The sequence below is a fragment of the Lagenorhynchus albirostris genome, chromosome 1 (genome assembly GCF_949774975.1).
Source record: "Lagenorhynchus albirostris chromosome 1, mLagAlb1.1, whole genome shotgun sequence".
Taxonomy (NCBI): domain Eukaryota; kingdom Metazoa; phylum Chordata; class Mammalia; order Artiodactyla; family Delphinidae; genus Lagenorhynchus; species Lagenorhynchus albirostris.
Window position 1 is genome coordinate 181,705,237 of NC_083095.1, and position 18,331 is coordinate 181,723,567.

Consider the following 18,331-nt stretch of genomic DNA (forward strand, 5'->3'; position numbering starts at 1 on the left):
CTCAGTTTCCTCCTCTGTAAAATGGGGATTATAATATCCCTACCTCAAAGATTTGTGAGGATTAAATGAATCATACAGGAAAACCACATAGTAAGTGATCAATAAATACTTGCCATTACTACCTGCCCCCTTACCCACTGGTACTAAAATTTCCCTTTGATTTTTTCCAACCCATCCTTGAGCGCTCTCTGCTTTCCCAGTATACCTACCCTCCTAAGCTTTCCTTTTCCTCTCGACCCTTCCATCAGCACCTTGAATTCATTCTGAATTTGCCTTGCCTGCCCATATCCAACTTGATATTAATGGAATTATCCCTAGTTCTACTGGAGAGAATGACATAAATGCAGGGATGATCTCCATTATACCTTGATCATTTCCAACCTTGGTGGACCCTCTCACTACCTTCCTGCATCTTTCACCAAATTACCTTGCTTTTGAGAAAGCTTCTTTTAGCAGTGATAGACTGGGCTACTTACTGTTCCATCATTTGCTTTTTAGACTTTAACAATCCACCATTCCTATTAGTCATATCGACTGACCTCATTCATTTTTAAGACTATCTATTATTAGATACTAGTACTATATTTTAACCATTCTACTGATGGAATAGTTGTTTAAAAGATTCTCACTTCTGATGGCTTCATCTTTTCCATCTTGATGCCACTTGCTCTTCCTGAGGCATCTGTCCCTCCTATCCTCTGTCCTCTCCTATCCATCTGTCCCTCTTATCCTCACCCCCACAAAACTCTGTTCCCTAGGCACCTACCACCCCGTCTGCTCTCTCCTACTTTGCTACTCCTTCTTGGTCTCCTTATCTGGCTTCTCCCAGACACTCGGCCTGTTACACTGGGGGCTTTCTACCCTTAACAATAGTTTCACATTTCTTCTCCATGTTCACTGGGCATCCCTGTCCACTGCCAGGCATCAGATATTTTTCTATTTGCTGACAATTTCCGAATCTAACCAATCACCCTCCTGAATTCCAAACAGGAGTTTCAAATTGCCTCCTGTGCATCCTGACCCATAGGCTTTACAGGCACTAGAGACTCAACTTGTCAAGAATTTTCATCCCCCTCCAACTCACCCGAAATCTAGGCCTGACCATCCTCTCCATGGCAACTGGAATGACCTTTTTTTTTTTTTTAAAACATAAACTGGATGTCACGATTCCTTCTCAGAATGTAATGATTTCTTTGCCCTGGGCAGGCGCTGTCTTGAGGACCCTTCTTCAGAGTCTTCACGTGGCTACCTCCTGCTTAGCCTTCAGGTCTTGGCTCAGATGTCACGGAGGGGCTGCTCTGCCTGAGCTAAAGCAGCATCCCCAGGCCTCCGCCAACCACTCTCTATCTCATTGCTCTTGTCTTTTCACTGCACATACCACTCTCTGAAAGTATCTTCTTCGTGTATTTGCTTTCTTACTGCTTGCCTGTGTTCCCCTCTAGAATGTAAGCTCCACCAACACAGGGCTTTTTGTTTCCCCAGAGCCTAGAACACGGTCTGGAACACAGCAGGACAGTCAACATGAGTGGAATGAATAAATAAATGAACTCCTCCTTTAAGAAGGAAAGGCCCAGCTTTGAAATTAATACTGGGCAACACGGTTCAACCTGAACAGATCGGTTAGGCTGTGAGATGTTTCCTAGCAGAACGTTACTACTCCTGTAGTCCCTTCCCGGTCACACACAGATTATCTGTGCATTACAGGCTGATCCCTGAACAAAGACTCTTAATGTAGCAAGTTAGCCCACACCGCACCCGCAGATCACTTTAAACCTGACACGTTAAAACTACCACCTTTCATAGAGACCATTCTAAACCAAGCCGAAGCCAGCGGCCATAGGCCAAGACCAGATTTGATTCCAGGACACCGAGCGATGGGTACCCACCGAGCGATGGGTACCCACCGAGCGATGGGTACCCACCGGGCGCTGGCTGACTTCGAGGGATCCCCAGGGATAAAGAGGCTCTGGCCTGGGACCCCATCCTCCCCTACCTTCTCATTCGGACGCACTACTAGCTACTGGGTACACACCCTCTCTAGTTGGCTCAGCGGGCCCAGCGCGCTGTTTCCCTTCTGACGAACCAGAGGCTCGCTCGACGGCGCTAGCGTGTCCTGAGCTCGCGCAGAGGCCCCACAGAAAGAGCCCTCGCCCGGGTTTCCAAGCTCAAGCTCCGTCCACTAGAGATCCTTTACTTCCTGGCTGCCCCGGAGCGCCCTCAGTACCCTTTCTGAAAACAGCACGTGAAGCCCGCGCTGAAGGAGTCAGGAGGGAGCGCGAGAGGAAGGAAGCCCACAAGAGCGGCCCGCGGGGGTCCTCGCAGGCCCGCCCGGCGCCCGGGGGTGACTCCCGGTGGCCGGCGAGAGTGGGGAGCCGGCGCCACCCGGCCTTAACGCGGGAGTAGCGGATTCCTGGCGCGGGGGGGCGGGGGGGACACTGAGGACACGGGGTGAAGGGATGTTAAGCGGGGGGTCAGACTGGGGGAGGGGGAGGATGGAAGCGATCCCGTCGGGAGGGAAGAACAAAGCCGTGGCCCGCTCTCTCCCGAATGCATTTCGGGCGTTTAATCTAAAAGGGGGGGGTGCCAACAAGGGAGGGGCGGGGAGCGCGCGACTCGGCCCCGAAACCGGAGTTGCATTTACCACGACGCCTCGCCCGTAGTCTGGCGCCTCCTCACGGCTCCCGGCCATGTTTCTCCGGGGAAAGCGGGAAGGAAAGAAGCGCGCGGGAAGAAGCCGGGATGGTGACGGGCCGGGAGGGGGTGGGGGGAAGGGGGGAGGGCGTGGGAGGGGGCCCGCCCCGCCCCGGGCCGCCGGGCGACCAAGCCGCGGCGCGCCGACGACCCCACGCCTGGCGCGGCTCCAGCGCCTCGGCCCGCGCCCCCAACCCGGGCGGCTGCTCGGGCGCTGGGCGCTGGGCGGGGAGGCGGGGCCCGGGGCGGGGGCGCGGGGCGCAGCTGCGGAGCGGCGTCCTCTCCACCTCAGCGCCGTCCCCCGGGCGCCCGCGCGTGTTCCCCTGCGGCCACCGCCCGTCTACGACCCCCAGCCCGAGCCCCGCGGGGACCCGCGAGACCCAGGCTGCCCGCGGCTCGGTTTTTACAGGAACAGAAAGCGTGCCCAGGTCCCCCGCCTCCCTGGGTCTGTCGTCCCAGCTTTCGGGCTGACAAGGTCCTTGAATCCTTCCTGCTGACTTTCAGGCGCTGTTTATCCCAAGTAAATCCGCGAAAGAGCCTGCAGTAGAGGATGTTCTCGAAGTACGGCTGTGGGCGAAGCTATGATGTGTTTTTAAAATCCTCGAACTGCCCAGCCAGGAGGAGCTTGAAAGAGCCGTGCAGTGGCTTATCCCTGAACCATGCCCGCGGTTACAGGATGTAGACTGGGAAATAGGGCCTTCCCTTTACCCCTTTCAGGGCGAAAAAAAGAGAGAAATTTTGACACATCATCTACTTTACCACTTTTGTAAGAACGTATGGTCAGATTTTAACTGTTTCAGGTTGCAGCTTAATGCCATCGCTCTTCCCAGATTCAGAAGCCTTCTTTCATGAATCTTTTGTTAATTCAACTCCTGATCCCCGCCTTCCCCGGAATGAGGGTCCCGGTTCTTTGTTCCTCAAGGGCCCTGCCCTCCCTTTATATGCATTCATTGCCCTGGACTTTTCCCTCCCGCCTCATCCTTTGCAGCCCCGCTCAGGTTTGAAGCCCCGAGCTGAACTCGGGCCCCTCCGAAAGACTATCTTGTTCATCTTCGGGTCCGGCACAAGGGAGGGAGAGGAATGCTGATTTTGCTTGGTTTGAGGGGAAAATAGTTATCAATCAGTAATGTCACTCTGGGTTGGAAAGATGTGTCATTCCGACATGGCCGCGCTCAGCCCTGTCTGTCCTCTCCTATGCGCCAGCACGTGGAAGGCAGGCAGCCTCGTGGACTGCTGAAATTAGGTGCTGTGCTTGTGGGCTGGCTCTCATAAACTGGGTGGCAGTGTTTCCTGCACAGGTAAACATTTTCTCTCGGTAAGTGTCAGACGTCCGTGTTTCGGGCCATTTTTATAGTCTGATCTCTTTTCTCAAAGGTGAGGGACCATCTTCTATTTTCATTGTCAAAGACCAGGCCCAGGAAGCATCTTCACAACCAAAGTCATTAAAACTTCCAGAAACTGAAAAGTGGTAATCCAACTTTAGAGTTCAGAAGACTCTTTTGGGGAGGCAGCCACCCGCCTACTCGGTAGGTTATGGTGGAGAAGCTCTGTGTTCAGACTCAGACATCTGCACCAAGACACTCAGGTGAATGTGATGCAATGGTTCACCAACCATGCCTTAAGGAATCCCACTGTCTTACTGCTGCAAAATCAAATTTACCCATAGGATGCTCAGTGTTGGTACATGGGCCTTAGGGACAAGAAACTTCAAAATAGGTTACAGATGTAGCTGCTCTACTGAAATCAAAAAGCTACTACTGGGCTTCCCTGGTGTCGCAGCGGTTGAGAGTCTGCCTGCCGATGCAGGGGACACGGATTCGTGCCCCGGTCCGGAAGGATGCCACATGCCACGGAGCGGCTGGGCCCGTGAGCCATGGCTGCTGAGCCTGCGTGTCCAGAGCCTGTGCTCCGTAACGGGAAAGGCCACAACAGTGAGAGGCCCGCGTACCACAAAAAAAAAAAGCTACTACTGTGTGCCCAGCCCAGGCACTGTGGAAGATGTAAAGGATATGGTAGATAAATTTTTCCTTAGAAAGGCCATTAATTAAATGTAAAATCCAATAGGTTCACAAGAAAAAAAAAAAAGTCACTTACTTGAATGACAACAGGAATCTTAAGAATGCACACTCAAGAACATCCCGTAGAGACCCATAGGACATCCTATGAAGGATACAGAATGATGCACAAATCATTTTTTTAAATTCACTTTATTTATTATCTTTTTATATTTTGATAACATTTTGTGTGATCTACTTATACTTCTATACTTTGGACAGCATTCATGTAATACAGTATACATTTGATATCACAAATAGCATTTGCAAGAACCGATGATACCCAAGAATAACAAATCATTTGTCCAGACTTTACTCTTAATCTTGCATATGAGGTCTCAGAGGCAAAAATTCTTTTTAAATCTCAAATTTCTGTTTTGTGTCTAGTGCAATGGCTTCAGACCAGGATTCTGATTTCTCTAGCAATAATCCATATGACGTGAGCCACTGAGGCTAAGCCAATTACATCCATCAATATGCCTCAATTTTCTCATCGGTGAGAGGGGCATTTCTGCTCTACTGCATATGAAGATGAGATTAACATGAGCTAACATGCAAGAGGATCCTTTGAAGAGTGCTATAAAACTGTTATTAATAACTGTGTTATTAATTGGAAATGCTGTGACAATGTGTGACCAAATGTTTATAAAGTTATTTGATGAGAAAATGACAGGGTAATTGCATTTTTAAGATGGGTGTAGGGTAACCAACCACGGACAGTTATAATCTAGGGACAAGATGGGACTGGTATGAGAATGGATACAGTAGAAAGAGAAAATTATTAAAATAATGGAATTTTCCATAAAAAAGGATATTTTAGCTCAGATTGTCCATTTTCTGATACTCCCTTGAAGAAGCTGTAAGGATAAAGACATAGATCTTTACAAAGTTAATAACCAGTAAATATACTTGCATTTTTTTGTCCTTCTCTTAATCCCCTTTTAGTTGGAGGTTCCTGCATTTTCAATTCTGAAACTGTCTAGTACCATTACCATGGTGTAAACACAAATATTTATGTTTACCTGAATTCTCCACCAGGCTAAAGACTTTGTCCTAAAAGTATATACTAACCTTTTGCCAGTTTGGTTAGTTCTTGACCTTTTGCCAATGTTAATCTGTTGTTGAAGGAGTGATTCAGTCTATGTGCTAAGTTGTTCAGAGCCAGTCACTCAGTGACACCAGATTCGAAATCCGGAAGGGCATTTAGTTTTTTGAGTCCTGAAACATGAAAATAAACAAAAAAACGCTCAGCCTGGGAATTGTGTTGAAATCCATAAACATGTGAAACTTAGTGACTCAGATTGTTAGTCACAGAGTAACTGATTAGAGTCTGGATGAAATCCATTGTGAACAAAGGCCAGTAATAATGATGATGATATTTTGCTTTTTCTTAGTGCAGAACAAAACCCTTTACAAATGTTACAAGTACAAAAGAAACAAAAAAAGTGGAAAGATACTTTCTTCCAGATATTCAGGCTAAGTAAGAATCTTGCTACCTTTCAGGTATTTTTTTTTCCCCTCAACATAAATATAGAAAAAAATATAGTTGCAAATAATTGTAACACACAACAATTTAAGCAAAAGCCTAATTAGTATTCAATTAGCATAGCAAGCCCTCTTTCCTGGCTTCTTGTTTGAAGCAGACTGGATCCAATGCGTAGTCTTAGAGTAAAAAGAAATAATGTCTCCATAACGGTTCTTACAAAGAAACCCAGGAGCTACATTCAGAATTATGTTTTGCATTATTACACTTTCACTGGTAATTAACCTTCCACTGAAGAACACGGAGGATAAATTTGCCTGTTCTTTTGCAGTAATATCAGGCATGAGTAGTATCATCAACAGTAAGTGCTGGGCTGCTTCAGAGATATCCTCCCACTATCTCCCCATCTGACCGGAACAGGAATTGGATAGCTTCAGAGTAGAGGAATAATGTGTCCATGTGTTCCTCCAGATCTCAGAGTCCTGGCAGGCGAGCTCAACTCTCTTGGCCACCATAAAGCAGTCATTGAAAGGACACAGCTGCAGGAACTAGAGGCTAAGGACTAAATAAATCCATAGTGCTGGAGGCACAAGTCATGTACGTGACCCTAACACAATACCTTGTGGCTACGAGTGAACGGATTAGCCTCTAATGGTGCAGTGGCAACTTATGCAAAATTAATTGGTGCCTCAGCCAGTGCCAAGTTTCTAATGGAAAGATGTCCACTTCACACACACGCGCGCACACGCACACGCACACGCACACACACACACAAAACAAGGAGACCTTAGTTGATGAAAACTTTTGCTGGTGTGGGGAGACTAAGGACCAGGTGGAATGGGAACTGAATGTTCTCTTGGCTGGACATGGATTCTCTTCAGATCAGAGCTGATATACGAAAGCCACCAGCAATATCCCAGGAACTGATCCAGTTCTTGCCAGGTTCTGGGTGGTAGTTTAGGGTCGAGGTGGGGGGAGCTTGAGAAAGAGGCTGGGGAGAAGTAGTTTGAGGTCTGATGTTGTCTCACATGGGAAAAGAGACTGAGAAAGAAAAAGAGATTTGGACACGGACATACCACCTAGAGAAACACTTACCAAAGTGTGTTTCGATTCATTTTTTTAAAATAAATTTATTTATTTATTTTTGGCTGGCCTTTCAGAGGTTGAGAAAGGCCTTAGCCATGTCCATTTAAGTTCTTTTTGCATTTTTTTTTTTTTTTTTTTTGCTGTACGCGGGCCTCTCACCGTCGTGGCCTCTCCCGTCGCGGAGCACAGGCTCCGGACACGCAGGCTCAGCGGCCATGGCTCACGGGCCCAGCCACTCCGCAGCATGTGGGATCTTCCCGGACCGGGGCACGAACCCGCGTCCCCTGCATCGGCAGGTGGACGCTCAACCACTGTGCCACCAGGGAAGCCCCAAGATAGTATTATTAACTGTAGTCACTGTGCTGTATATTAGATGGCCAGAACTTATTTGTCTTATAACTGAAAGTTGGTACATTTTGATCATTTCCTAATTTCCACCTCCACACCTTCAGTCCTTAGAAACTACCACTCTATTCTCTGCTTCTGTGAGTTTACTTTTTTAGATTTTATATGTAAGTGAGAGTATACAGTATTTGTCTTGTCTGTCATTTCATTTAGCATACTGTCCTCCGGATGCATCCATGTTGTCAGAAAAAGGAGGATTTCCTTCTCTTTTATGGCTGAATAATATTCTACTATATGTATATAGTGGAATATTATACATATATATGAAATGATATAATTTATATATAAAACAGGCTATATTGTATATTATAATGGAATACATAACATAAATATAATCGATAACATATAATATTACATTATATTCCATTAGATATACGTAAAGGTATTTCACATTTTGATGAAGATTGCATTGAGTCTATAGATTGCCTTGGGTAGAATGGACATTTTAACAATATTAATTCTTCCAATCCATGAACAAGGGATTTCTTTCCATTTATTTGTGTCTTCTTCAATTTCTTTCATCAATGTCTTATAGTTTTCAGTGTACATATTTCGTTCACCTCTTTGGTTAAATTTATTCCTAAGTATTTTATTCTTTTTGATGTTATTGTAAATGGGATTGTTTTCTTCATTTCTTTTTCACATAGTCCATTGCTGGTGCAGAGAAACACAACCGATTTTTGTATGTTGATTTTATATCCTGCAATTTTACTGAATCTGTTTATTAGCTCTTAACAGTTTCTTGGTGGAATCTTTAGGGTTTCCTATATTTAAGATCATGTCATCTGCAAAGAGAGACAGTTTTACTTCTTTCTTTCTGAGTTAGGTGCCTGCTATTTCTTTTTCTTGCCTACTCTGGTTAAGATGTCCAGTACTATCTTGAATAGAAGTGGTGAGAGTGGGAACGTTTTTCTTGATCTTGGAGGAAAAGCTTTCCGTTTTTCACCACTGAGTATGATGTTAGCTGTTGGCTTATCATATATGGTCTTTATTATGTTGAAGTACATTCGTTCTATACTTAATTTGTTGAGAGTTTTTATCAGGAAAGGATGTTGAATTTTGTCGAACGCTTTTTCTCCAACTATTGAGATGATCATATTATTTTTATCCTTTACCTTGCTAATGTGGTATATCATATTTATTGATTTGTGTATGTTGAACCATCCTTGCAACTCAGGCATAGAATTCACTTGATCATGGTGTATGATACTTTTCGTGTGCTGTTGGATTTTATTTGCTAGTATTTTGTTGAAGATTTTTGCATCTATGTTCATCAGGGATATTGGTTTGTAATTTTCTTTTCTTGTACTGTCCTTATCTAGCTTTGGTGTGAGAGTAATGCTAGTCTCATAACCAGAGTTTGGAAGTGTTTCCATCTCTTTAATCTTTTAGAAGAGTCTGAAAAGGATTAGCATTGATTCTTCAGTAAAAGTTTGGTAGAATTCACTAGTGAAACCATCTGGTCGTGGGCTTTTCTTTGTTCGGAGATTTTTGATTACTGCTTCAATCTCTTTACTCATTACTGGACTCTTCAGATTTTCTATTTTTTTATGATCCAGTCTTGAGAGGTGTATGTTTCTAGGGACTTATCCATTTCTTCTATGTTATCTAATTTGTTGGCATATAATTATTCATAATAGTCTCCTATGATCCTTTATATTTCTGTGGTATCAGTTATGTTTCCTCTTCCATTTATAATTTTATTTATAATTTTGTTAAATTATTTTATTATAAAATTATTATTTTATTTATATTATGTATTTATTCTTTTTTCTTGGTTAGTCTCACCAAAGGTTTGCCGATTTTGTTCACCTTTTCAAAAAGCCAACTCTCAGTTTTATAGATCTGCTCTAAAGTTTTTCTGGTCTCTGTTTTATTTATTTATGCTCTTCCTTGCTATTTCCTTTCTTGTGCTAACTGACGGCTTAGTTTGTTCTTCTTTTTCTAGCTCCTATAGGTGTAAATTTGAGATCTTTCTTTTTTCTTAATGTAGGTATTTATCACTGAAAAATTCCCTCTTAGAACTGCTTTTGCTGCATCTCATAAGCTTTGGTATGTGTTTCCACTTTCATTTCCATTTCATTTGTCTCAAAATCTGTTTGATTTCTTCTTTGATCCATTGGTTGTTCAGGGGTGTGGGTCCGCAGTGGTGTGGGTCCGCAGTGGTGTTTCATGATGTTGCTGGGCCTATTACCAGGAGCTCAGGTGGGCGTGGATCCTGTTTGGTCTCTGGGTGGATGGCTCCAGGACCTTGGTCAGTAGGGCTGGTGCTGGGACAAGTGTCCACTTCAGGGTCTGCAATTGGGTCTGCAGCTATCCGGCCTGTTGTCACCAGGTTCCTGGGAGAGATCCGGCTGGGTCACTGGTCAGATCCCTGCACATGCAGGACTGCCCTAGACCATGGCTGAGAGGGACTGAGCTGAGACAAGAGGCTGCTTTATGATCCACAGCTGGAATTGAGTGAGGTCTGCAGGACTACTTCCAGGGGCATGGGGAGGCATGTCTCCTGCTGGGTTCTTGGGTGAGCTGAACTGCCTCTGGACCATGGCTAAGTAGGGCTGGAGCGAGGTCACAGGGCTGCTTCAGGATATGTAAACAAAGCAAGGTCAGCAGGCCCACCATCAGGAACGTGAAGGACCACGTCTCCCATCATGTCCCTGGGTTGTCAAGACTACTCTCAGACCACGGTTGAGAAGGGCTAGAGCCAAGCTGTAGGGCCACTTCAGGCTCCACCATCAGACCAAGGTTGGTGGGCCTTCCTCCAGGGTCACTGACGGGCATGGGTCCCTGGGTAAGCAGGACTACTTCTGGATTGTGGCCCAGAGAGACTGGAGCTGGGTCACAGGCCACTTCAGGGTCCACAACTGGGACTGAGGTTGGCAGGGCAGTTATCCTCCTGAGTCCCTTGGGGAATGGTGCTGTTGGCAGGCCCAAGGCCAAATGGGGCTGTAGCAAGTCCACAGGGAGAAGAGGCTGTTTCTGGGCCCATCATTGGGACCACGGTCAGTGCGCCTGCCGTCTGGGTGTGGGCGTGCCTTCTAAAAACGGCCCTCGACGATCTTGGGCTCCATCAGGCTTTCACAACCTCTTACCTGGATCCAAAGCTCCCACAAAGGCACTTTTGTCTGAGGATGACCAAAGTACTGTTGCCGTGGGGGACACAAGCAGGGGAGCTCTCATTCTGCCATCTTACTGGCCTATAACTTTTTTTTTTTTTTTTTGGCCTATAACTTTTTTAAAAGAAAATTAAAATGTGTTTTTTCATTTGAAAATTAGTATGTGCAAATTGTTTTAAACTGGAAAATATAGAAAAATAAGAGTACAATATAAAGGCATTTTAAACATGTTTGGTATCTTCTAATTTTGCGATTCTGGGAAGTTTATCTTACATGGTTGTGACTAACTGCTTACTCTATAATGCCCTGCTTCTCTGCTTCACACACTAACTAAAATAAACATATAACTCAAGTGTTTTTCCATGGTATAGTAAGCTCTTTATAAATATCACTTGAAATGGCAATGCCATCATTTATTTAACCATTCCTCAATATATTTTTATTACTTCCAAATTTTGATTTTATAAAAACATATAAATATGTTTGTAATAAAATATTTATATGTATTTTAACTATTTCTGGAGGATAAGTTCTCTAGAAATTGAATTCCTAAGTTATAGGATGTAAATATTTTAAGGCTCTTGATATATGGTTCTAAATTTAGCTTGCAATATTAATGTCTTTCTTCAATGGAAAATTATAGTAAATCTCATGGGATTTTTAACTGAACATGAATAAAATTTTATTGCAAAAACACTTTGAGGTTTGAGGGAAGAGTATTAGCTAACATATGTTAAAAGCTTAGTAATTGGAACTAATAAGAAAAGTCTGTTTGAATTTGTGATTAATTCTTAACTATAGACTACTATAAAAACAATGTGCTTTTATTGTTGTCGTCCATAAAGTAATACCGAGACTAATGAAAAGTTTATGGTACTCTGTTTTAGGCTTTTGGCTCCAAGTCAGGCAGACTCAGCTTTAAGATCAGACTCCACCACCTACCACCTGACCTTGGGCAAGTTTCTTAACTTCTTTGCCTTATTTTCTGCACCTGTTCAATGAAAATAATGTTAGTTCCTGCTTCTTAGGGTTATTGTGAGTCTTAAATAAAATAATGTATTCAGAGTACCAAATACTTAAGGAGTGCACAATACATTTTATCTATTATTAAAAAAGAATAATTTTAAATGGAATTCCTAATCAGTTAGAATTTCTGCATTAATAAACAGACCAGTTGAAAAGTTTTAAATAAAAAAACCTATACTCTATATCATTTACAGTTTCTTTATGTAAATGAGCTAATATTTTCCATGAAATTATAATTCTTATGTTATCAACTTTATATATATATATAATCTATATATATATATATGTCATCTATGTAAAACAAAAGTAAGCTACAAGAAAAGCCTCTGTATAATTAGCACAAATAGTAATGGAATCTGAATTAAGAGGTCTATTTTTTAATTTATTGCTTTATTATTTTTTATTTTATATTAGAAAGAAAAAAATTAGCTTGACTTAATGCTCTTCATGTTTGGAATATGAAGGACAACAATAAAAGTTAACTTCAAAATTAATGAATATACTTCAGATAAGCTTCCATCAAACATAAATACATTGATAATCTCAATATTTATAACTTACACCTAAGGAACAAATATAAATGGATCAAATTTTAAAATCACTTAACATTTTTCTAATTTTCTCTGTAAGGAGCAATTGGGGAAAGTCTTTTCGTGGAAAGTTGTCCCTCAATGCAGGACTGGGCATTGCATTAGTATTTGGGTAAAGCCATGCTCTGTTTCCACAGGCCATTTTTAGATGCTATTTAGTTGCTGTGGTCAGTGGTTTTCTTGCTTTAGCACTCACTTTACCTCAAATTCTCCACTATTTCTGAGCTCAGCAAAACTATCATGATCCTTTTGAACTCAAAGCTCAGGCCAACTTTGTCATTACCTGAGTTTGTCTCTTGGCTTGAGAAATAACTTTCAGATTCTTGTTGGTTCATACCAAACCCACACATAGCAACAACCCTAAAAGTCGCACAGGTGAGATATTTTCAACACATCTTTAAGACCATTTAAAGAAACAGGCGGCCAGAAAAATCTAGTTTGTATGATAAGGCCAAATGCGTAACCAGGAAATAATTTCTTTCTCACTTTACAACTGATGTCAATGGCTTTTTATTCTCAGATTTTCAGCATGTTCAGCACAATCAGTCACAGAATATACACCCAGGTCACCTTTTTAACAGAGAATAAAGGAATGAGGGATGACTCAGTCTTCTCTATGAGTCTGGGGATGTTGCCAAAGCTTAAGTGATATAGACAGACTGTCTCAAAAATCATAAATGTCATACCTGGACTTTGTACTCATTACCTTTTCACCTTGATAGTCAAGTTCTATCACCTTTTGTATTACGTTTTCTTTTTTTCTCACCTGTGAACTTTCTGCCTTCTTCATCAACATTTCTTTTTTAAGTTTTAAAACTAGTTTGTGTTTCTGAGTTCTTGCTTTCAGCATACTTCTTGGATTCAGGCCAGTTGTCTAATCAGATTGAATTTTTTAAAATAGCAGACTTTTAAAAATTATAAATACTGAAAATGGTTACTGAAATTGTCATCTGAGTAGTTGTTCAGAAACCATTTTGTGTTAATTCAGAAAACTTGGAACATAAATTTCCAATGATTGTTCTTATTCTTAGATCAGACATTAAAAATTTTTTTTTTCCAAATCTTCTTCCACATTTTCTTCCCTTTGTAAAAATAATAAAATTAACACAAAGGAAAAATCTGGCCTAAAAATCAAACCATGAAAAATGATGTAAAATAAGAGACAAGCAAAAATTCTCAAAATCCGGTTTGCCTTTGCATAATGAGAAAAAATAGAGAAAGAAGACAGTGGAAATAATTATCTAAGCCCAGTTTATGAACTTGTGAAAATTAATGGAGAATACAGGGAAAATGTTCTCTTCCCACAAAGCTCTAGGCAATTCCACTGTGCTGAGATTCCCTAGGTTTGGAGGCCTAGAAGATTTTGCCAGGGGCGTGCCCAGGTACGCAAACTCCCAAGCATTTTACCAGGTCTTAGACCAGGGTTTCTCAACCTTAGCAATATTGACATTTGGGGCCAAATAAGTCTCTGTTGGTGGGCTGTTCAGTGCATTGTAGGATGTTTAGCAGCATCCTTGACTTTTACCTACTAGAAGCCAGTACCACTCCCAGTTGTGGTAATAAAAATATCTCTAGAAAGTGTCAAATGTCCTCCTGGAGGGGAGGAAAGGACAAAATCATTTCTGGTTAGGAATCACTGTCTTAGAGTAACAGATCTTATGCTGGTCTCAACTGTTTCTACTCTATTTTGAAGAGATAAAGGAAAAGGTTTGTCTGATAGCCAGTAGACCCATAGCTAATTAGTCTGTAGCCCTCTCTCAATGGAATAATGTGAGAAAAGTTTGTGGGAGGGTTTTCTTTCTCTCATGCCTTCTGGAGTAGAGAAACACAACCAAACACAAAGAAAACGTTGATTATGTTTCAGACATAGAGAAATATAAATCAAAGCTTGGGTCAAAAAGCAAAATCAAAACTTGGTTTCTACACTTTCTCTGTATTATGGACTCAATCATTTTCCATTTTCTCTTAGTCCTTCAAAATGGAAATTTGAGTTTATGATATTAATAGACTTAGGGAGCTCCCTGGCAGTCCAGTGGTTAGGACTTGGCACTTTCACTGCCGTGGCCCGGGTTCAATCCCTGGTCGGGGAACTAAGATCCCACAAAGCACATGGCATGGCAAAAAAAATTAATACTTATAGGGTTCATTAATATTATTTCTGTCTCATATAAAGAAAGGTGAGTTTCAGCTAAGGCTGAGCAACATAAAGTCTTCCCTAAGTACTGATATTTTAAATTCATGAGGCTTGTGGCAGGATTCGGAAATAAGCTTCTCTTCTTAGACCTGTCTTTTTTTAAAAAAAATATTTATTTATTTATTTATTTATCTGGCTGCCCTGGGTCTTAGTTGTAGCACATGCGATCTTCGTTGCCATGTAGTTGTAGCACATGGGATCTTCGTTGCCATGTGCGGGATCTTTTAGTTGTGGCATGCGGGATCTAGTTCCCTGACCAGGGATCAAACCCAGCCCCCCTGCACTGAGAGTGCAGAGTCTTAACCACTTGACCACCAGGGAAGTCCCAGGCCTGTGTTTAATACAGAGCCACCCATGCTAGGCTGAGCAAAGCTACTGCACAGGTGAGTCACAGCACTGCAGTGTGTGCCCTGCCTCTGCCACTTACCGCACGGCCTTGGGACTCACGACCTTGAGATTCGGTTCCTCCATGTGAAAAGTGAGAACAGCCATGATTCTCTGATGTGACTGCTGTAATGATTACATTCGTATTAGGATCACTATCACTTGTATTATTCCTCTTTTCCTCCATCCCCTTCCTTCCTCTCCGCTGTATCTATTCCTTGCACTCAGGCCCTCAGGGACCACAGCCCTCACATACTTGCTCAGCCTCGATTCTGAGCCCCAGCATTGCAGAGGGCTTGCTAACTTATCCAGGGTATTTAGAAAACTAAGACTGCATGCTTCATAAAATTAACTGAGAGCTCTGTCTTTCAATTTCTTACTACTTAAAATGGTTTCATTACATTTCCAAATGTTTAGATGTCTATGAACATAAAAAATCAAGTTCTCTGTGAAAATAATCACCAAAGTCTTAGCACTGGGGCAGGAGGAATATTAGAAGTCATCTGGTCCAGCGGGGATTCCTGGCCTACGGTCAGGATGCTTTTACTGATGGCTACTCAGCCCTTTGCAGGCACCCCATCTCATTTCTGAGAAGTTTTAATTACTGGAAAGTTCTGATCTTGCCTGAACCTGTCTCTTTTGGGTTTTCTTCTGGAAAAACACTGAGTGCATCTCCTTCTTTATCCACTAATGAGCTACACAGCCCTCAGCAAGTCATACGTTTGCTACATTTAAAGACTTGATATGTGAATTTATCAAATACAAAGCAATGAAACTAATTCTATAGGTGCACAACCACCTTTGTAATTAGAGAAGAAAAACGAAACATGCAAAATCCTTAATACTTAACTGGCTAATAAAGGAGAGACCCCATTGCGTGTGGTATATGCAACTTTCTCATTAATTCTGAAAGCAGTGCCGACTTTCTCGTAGCCAGTAATGCCCTCCAGTTTCCTTCCTTTTCTCTCCCAGTGCCTTGGGGCTTTTTCTGGACAATTTCTTCTGAGACACTTTCCAGCCTCCACTGAGCTGCCTATGCTGCCAGCCCGGTTCCTGGGTGCCGTCTCCATATGGTTCAATCTCGCTCTGTTAGAATGTGCCACTTCACTTACATAGGCATTCAAGTGGACGGACTATGGTTCAAGAAAGATGCTGGAGCTGAAGTGAAATCTTGGCGAGGTGCACGTCATGTACCCTTCAGGTGCCTGAGGGTATGCCTCTATTAATGGGCATCCACACTCTCCCCTGTCAACACTTCCACTGCCAATCAGTAATGGTGCATTCTTGGACAATTACCTAACCTCTCTGTGCCTCAGTTTTCCAATTACTAGAAGAGGAGGAAAATCATACTTAACCGTAATCGTAAGGTTATTATGAGCATTAAGTGAATTTATTTAAGCACTTAAAACAATACAGACCCTAGTAACTGCTATATATGTTTGCTATCATTATTTTAGAGAAGCAATATCTGTTTCTCATTTTACTGGCTATTCATGGCTTTGAAAAGTCATGTAATAATTTAGCTTTTTGGGGGGCTAATTTAGTAAACAAATTTACTCTTTACTGTGAGCAAGACCCGCGGCTTTGCCCACCATAACAGACCCAGAAGGTTTAAGATTCCTTGGGTACTGGGTTCAATTCCTGCCTCCACAAATTCATTCAGAGTCTTCTTTTTCTGCTCTGTGTGTGTGCGCACGTGTGCACGCTTGAAAAAGTGGCAGAAATGGGTCCAGTTGGTCTGAACTGCCCATTCCTGTCATTACTCTACACAATGAAATCGTGTGATTTCTTTCATCATGTGCAGCTGCTACCATCTTGTCTGCCTCTGAGGTATGCCATGCCCAGAAATGATGAAAGGCTTTGGCTCTTACAAAGGAGAATAAACCCCCATATGAACTGAATACTTATCATGGAGGTAGGGCATGAAAGATCATGAGTTCTGTCTTTTCTTTCAGTTAAGGCCTAGTATTTCTCATTGCATTACTCTTTGCTTAGTTCTACATTTAGATCCTTGAACAAAAATTGTACAAGAGACTTTTCAGCAGTCTATGATCCTGACCCTCCTTTATGCCCTATAGTAATGACATCTGCATACCTTTGTGTAAATATCTATATATGTATATATGTGTGTGTCATATATCTCAGCTGACCGAATAATTACGGCTTCACACACCCAAGACTGAAAGAGATCAGCTGCAGCCTAAAAACATAAGAAAATGTAGTAAAGTAATATATAGTCTTCTAAAAAAGATTTTAACCAGAGATCAGGCTTCTAGTATTTCTGGCCATCAGCTACATCATCACTGGGACACTGAAAGAGTGGAAAATATTGGTGGAAAATGTTGTTACCTGGTAGATTTTTAAACCCATATGCTGTTAAGATCCTGGGCTCCCATTCCTTCTTCCTTCTTATCCGGATATAGGGAGCAGGGTGTTCCCAGGCCCAAGAGGAAGAAGAACTCCGTTTTCTTTCTCTCTGACAACAATCCTTTTCCGGGGCTGATGAACAAGGAAAGCAAAGCATAAGCTGAGCCGTTCTGAGGTGATCCTGCCCGTGAGGTCTGAGACCGCACAAAACTGAGGTCTTGCAGAGCCAATGCGGCAAACTTATAAAGTAGGAAATGCCTTCTATGTCTCCCGCCAACCTCTTTACACAAATGCTGACATGCTGTCACTCATCAAGCAGCTAATATCCTTCATAATATCCTCTGCCGTCCGAGCTTCCCCTGGACCTGCCCTACGTGGTATAACTGCGCACCCGCGCTGTTTTTCAGTCCCCTCTGCTGCCCTACTCTCTTACGTGCCTCTGACTCCTTCTATTGGGGCCCTTCTCCCTGTCTGGATAATCCAATTCAGAAGTACCCGATAAAACATGATGGTGGAATTTCAGACACTGTCACATGTTGATGAGCGGGCAGGATGTCTGGAAACCCATAATATCACCTAGGAATCCTGTACCTTCCGCAGGGTTGACCTGTACTCAGGGACTGCTACCTTCATCATTACTGTCTGTAAGTCATGTTTGCTGAGGATGGGGTTATGTGCTTAAGATATTATGAACATTTTTCCTAATTCCTCTTCTATCACAGAACTATAGAATCCACAGATCTCTAAGTAAGCTCTGGAGAAAAATTCACACACACAAAAAGATAAAACAAAAAGGAGACCATAATGCAAACTTTTCTAGCGAATACTAAAAATTGTAGTTCTGATGTATTTGTTTCTTTGCTTTAATAAGATTGTAGCATATAATTTTTAAAATAAACTATTTATTTTTGGCTGCGTTGGGTCTTCGTTGCTGT

General features: G+C 42.4%; 1 protein-coding gene across 5 annotated transcripts in view; it reads right to left on the reverse strand.

The window, feature by feature from the left end:
• The window catches only part of PRTFDC1 (phosphoribosyl transferase domain containing 1), a 103,901-nt gene extending 86,469 nt beyond the window's left edge, over positions 1-17,432 (reverse strand). For 2 of the 5 annotated variants that reach the window (XM_060161800.1, XM_060161780.1), the window contains exon 1: positions 2,642-2,742. In XM_060161800.1, coding sequence (XP_060017783.1) covers positions 2,642-2,689 — 48 coding nt within the window. In that variant the 5' untranslated portion in view covers positions 2,690-2,742. Of the gene's footprint in view, positions 1-1,084; positions 1,497-2,032; positions 2,383-2,641; positions 2,743-4,785; positions 4,852-5,816; positions 5,964-15,072; positions 15,156-17,378 lie in introns of those variants that run through there. The other 3 variants (XM_060161810.1, XM_060161830.1, XM_060161791.1) reach the window with 3 other exon arrangements.
• Between the last annotated feature and the right edge of the window lie 899 nt (positions 17,433-18,331).